Source organism: Austrofundulus limnaeus, unplaced genomic scaffold (assembly GCF_001266775.1).
Source record: "Austrofundulus limnaeus strain Quisiro unplaced genomic scaffold, Austrofundulus_limnaeus-1.0 Scaffold162, whole genome shotgun sequence".
NCBI lineage: Eukaryota > Metazoa > Chordata > Actinopteri > Cyprinodontiformes > Rivulidae > Austrofundulus > Austrofundulus limnaeus.
Genome location: NW_013952564.1, coordinates 976,228 through 979,621, shown reverse-complemented (window position 1 = coordinate 979,621; position 3,394 = coordinate 976,228). Strand labels below are relative to the sequence as shown.

The window sequence follows — 3,394 nt, the reverse complement described above, 5'->3', positions numbered from 1 at the left end:
AATCTCTGAGCTGAAAGGACAAAACTGAAAGTCAGGTTTCGAGGTCAGTGATCTCTGGGCTCTCAGGCAGTGCTAAACTAAGAACAGGCCTGATTCTGTAGACATCACTGTGAGGGTTCAGGACCCATTGTCTGTTCATCATGCCATCCACAAATGCTGGATAAAGCTCTATCATGCAAAGACAAAGCCAGGTGTGAACAATAGTGTCTTCTCTGGACTGGATCTCATTTAAAACAAAGTGGAAAACTGTTCTGTAGTCAGACAAATTGAAATTCATTTTAGAAACACAGACACCACCGTTGACAACATGCTCAGGAGGAGCATGTTATCAACATCAAAAGCCTGCATCTCTGCTAGTATGGAGATGTAATCACGCCTACAGGGCATGGACAACTTACACATCTGGAAATGCATCACAAAATACTATTCAAGAGTTTTTGAACAAACGTAAACTCCCATACAGACAGCCGTTTCAGGGATGGTCTTGCATTGTTCAGTAAGAAAATACTAAATATACTGCATCCATTACGACAGCAAGAGTCCAGACCTCTCAGCAAGTGAAAAAAACAAAACAAAAGAAATCTGGGAAATAAGATCCTGGACTGTTAAACAAATACAATTCTGCATCAGACTAGTTGAGACAATATTCTTCTTCAAAACCTCCAGCAGCTGCACTGTAAAAAATGAAATGTTGGATTTACTTAACCGTGTTATGTGACCTGGTTCCACTTAACTGAGTTGAGTAAATTCAAAGCAATATACCAGTTTTTTAACCAAAGAACATGAGCATGTTGCTTTGACTTTACTCAACTCAGTTAAGTCGAACCAGGTCACATAACATGGTTAAGTAAATCCAACATTTCATTTTTAGAGTGTGTTCTCCTCAGTTCCCAGATTTAACAACAGACAGTTGCTAAAGAAGAGAAGAGGCTTCACAGTGGTAAACATGGCCCCCATCCCTTGTTTTTTTAGGCTGCTGCCATAAAATTTAAAATATTTTTTTTCCTTCCAAAAAAAAAAAATAGACGAGTGCTTAGTTTAAATAATGTAAATGTTTGCTACATTCCTTGGGATTATGAGATTTTCAAAACACATTCTGTTTTATTCATTTTTCACACTACATCCCAGGTTTATTGTATTAGCAAAGTCTATTTTTGCCGATTATTTTTTGCTAATGAATTACAAAATTATGCTTTCTGACTCCAAATCCCATTTCACAGAGAATGGAGGAGACAAGACAAACTAAACCCCAGGCAGATGGAGAAGTACGTCTGCGGGACTTGCTGAGGATGATTTGGGGGGTTTCACTGTTCCCTGAGTGGAGTATAGGAACTCGGGGGTGTGAATGAGCTCGAGACTCGCGGCTGGTTGGATACAAACGCTCCGGATTTACCAGAAAACACCGCGCAGCAGCCAGGCGGACGCTCTCACCCTCCCTCCAGCAGCTTAAATCCCCTTCTGTTGCGTTTTTATCCTCGGAAGTAGAGAAAGAAAACTGTGTCATTTCAGGGGAAAGCGCGAGCACACAGATGGTTTCTGCCTGAACGCTTGCAGGAAGGGACAGATGTGTTGCCGCTGCTGTACGGACCCCGGGCCGTGGTGGAGCCCACAAAGAAAATGACAGAAGAAGTGAATGAGACGGAGCGCGTCGAAGGGGCAAAGCGGGACGTGTGAGCGCAGAGAAGCGTGCCCCAGATCTGTAAAGCATCTGTCATCCGGGCTCCTTTTTCTTTCTTTCTTTTTGAAAATACACGTTTTGGGCCAACAGCTCTTTATCCTAAATCTGGAAAAAACAAAGAACCATGTGCTCCCTGGCAGCACATCTCCATGCGTAAATTGGATAGACGCGTTTTCGCTTTGCTTCCCCCCAAAATGCGCTCAAGGACTAATGCTTATTTCGTTCCTGCCCCGTAACAACACTCGCATGGATGCATTATAGACTTCCTCATACTTCATATCTGCCATGAGTGATGATGACCGTGTCTGCAGAGGCTCGCAGCACCCGTGCGCCGAGCGGCGGCACTTGTGATAAAGCTCAGTGCGCACCGGATCGCAATGGTTATGTGAGAACACGTGTCACCCCACAGTGCCGTGGCCGGGACTGCGAGACGTGGCCTGGGCTGATGTTTACAAAAATATGGAGTTCCCAGAGCCTCCGGAGTGCGGTGTGTGTGGGGTCGCTCTGTGTTTTCCTCGCCGCGCTGCTCAGATGTGCAGAGTGGAGAGCAGCTGAGGCCAGCAGCAGCAGCAGCAGCAGCAGCAGCAGCAGCAGCAGCAGCAGCAGCAGAGCTGAACACACATTCTCTCTTTCATCTTCCCCCCTTCACTTTGTTTCAGGCTGCGCAGCGGAGCTGTTGCAAACTTGCTGGGGTGCGCTCTCGCCGCTCTTCACGCTCGTATGTGCCTTTTTCTGGGTCGGCGTGTATCTGATCCGCTGCGGGGCGCTGATCCAGACCGTGCTCTCCCTGCTGACCTTGTGCCACTTGGGCGAAGTCGCCGCCTGGTCCCTGCTGGACGGGACGGACGAGCAGCTGCTCTCGGCCACCGCCGCGGCCGTGGTCGTGCTCGTCTGCGTGGCCGCTGGCGCCCTCATGGTAGCGCGGCTGAACCGGGGCACGTCGGTGATCGTTTTCATCAGCCTGGTCCGGACCGTGTCGCTCCTCTCGCTGCACAGAGTGCGCGCCGCGTGGAGACCGTACGTGGCGTACCTGCTCGGAGTGCTGGGCATCCTGCTGGCGAGGTATGCTGACAGGCTCCTTCCCAAACAAGGGACGCGCGAGGAGGGCTGCACCCCCGTGACAGGAGCCAGGGAAGAGATCCCTGTATTTAAAAGGCGCAGGAGGTCCAGTTCGGTTATCGCCTCCGACATGGCACACAGTCAGTCCAGCAGTAAGTCCCATCGTCGGACTTCTTTGCCATGCATCCAGAGGGACCAGGTAAGAAGTTTCTGTCCCGTTCAGCTCTTCTATTTCTGTCTTGTTTGTTTATTTTGTTCACCTCGTGGTGGATTTGGGGTTTGTTGAAAAAGATCATCTGTTGCCACGATGACCACAAATTCTAACTCCAATATTTGTTGCTGTATTTTTTGTGGAATTTGACCGAGACATGGAGCTGTGCACTTTAAAACACGCATGTCAGGCTAATGGCGATAATAGATAACAGTTAGAAAAGGAATGGTATTGCAAGCTACTGACTGGCTTCAGAACCTCACCTGATTGGGTAGTAATTTCGGCCTATGTTACTGTTTTTCATCAGTGGACAAAAGACATTAGTGCTAAAGGCACGGATATAACAGACTCTGTTTTAACCAGTCRAAAACAACATTTAAGACTTCTGTTTAATATTCTTTTAGTCATTGGAAATATTGAACTTAATCCAGGTCCAGATAAAAATG

At 47.6% G+C, this 3,394-nt stretch overlaps 1 protein-coding gene across 3 annotated transcripts in view; it reads left to right on the top strand.

Annotated features, from left to right (window-relative positions):
* Positions 1 to 1,010: 1,010 nt before the first annotated feature.
* LOC106523660 (cGMP-inhibited 3',5'-cyclic phosphodiesterase A) overlaps positions 1,011 to 3,394 on the top strand; it is a 110,688-nt gene continuing 108,304 nt past the window's right edge. For all 3 annotated transcript variants that reach the window (XM_014017168.1, XM_014017167.1, XM_014017169.1), the window contains exon 1: positions 1,011 to 2,936. In XM_014017168.1, the coding sequence (XP_013872622.1) occupies positions 1,971 to 2,936 (966 nt within the window). In that variant the 5' untranslated portion in view covers positions 1,011 to 1,970. The remainder of the gene's footprint in view (positions 2,937 to 3,394) is intronic.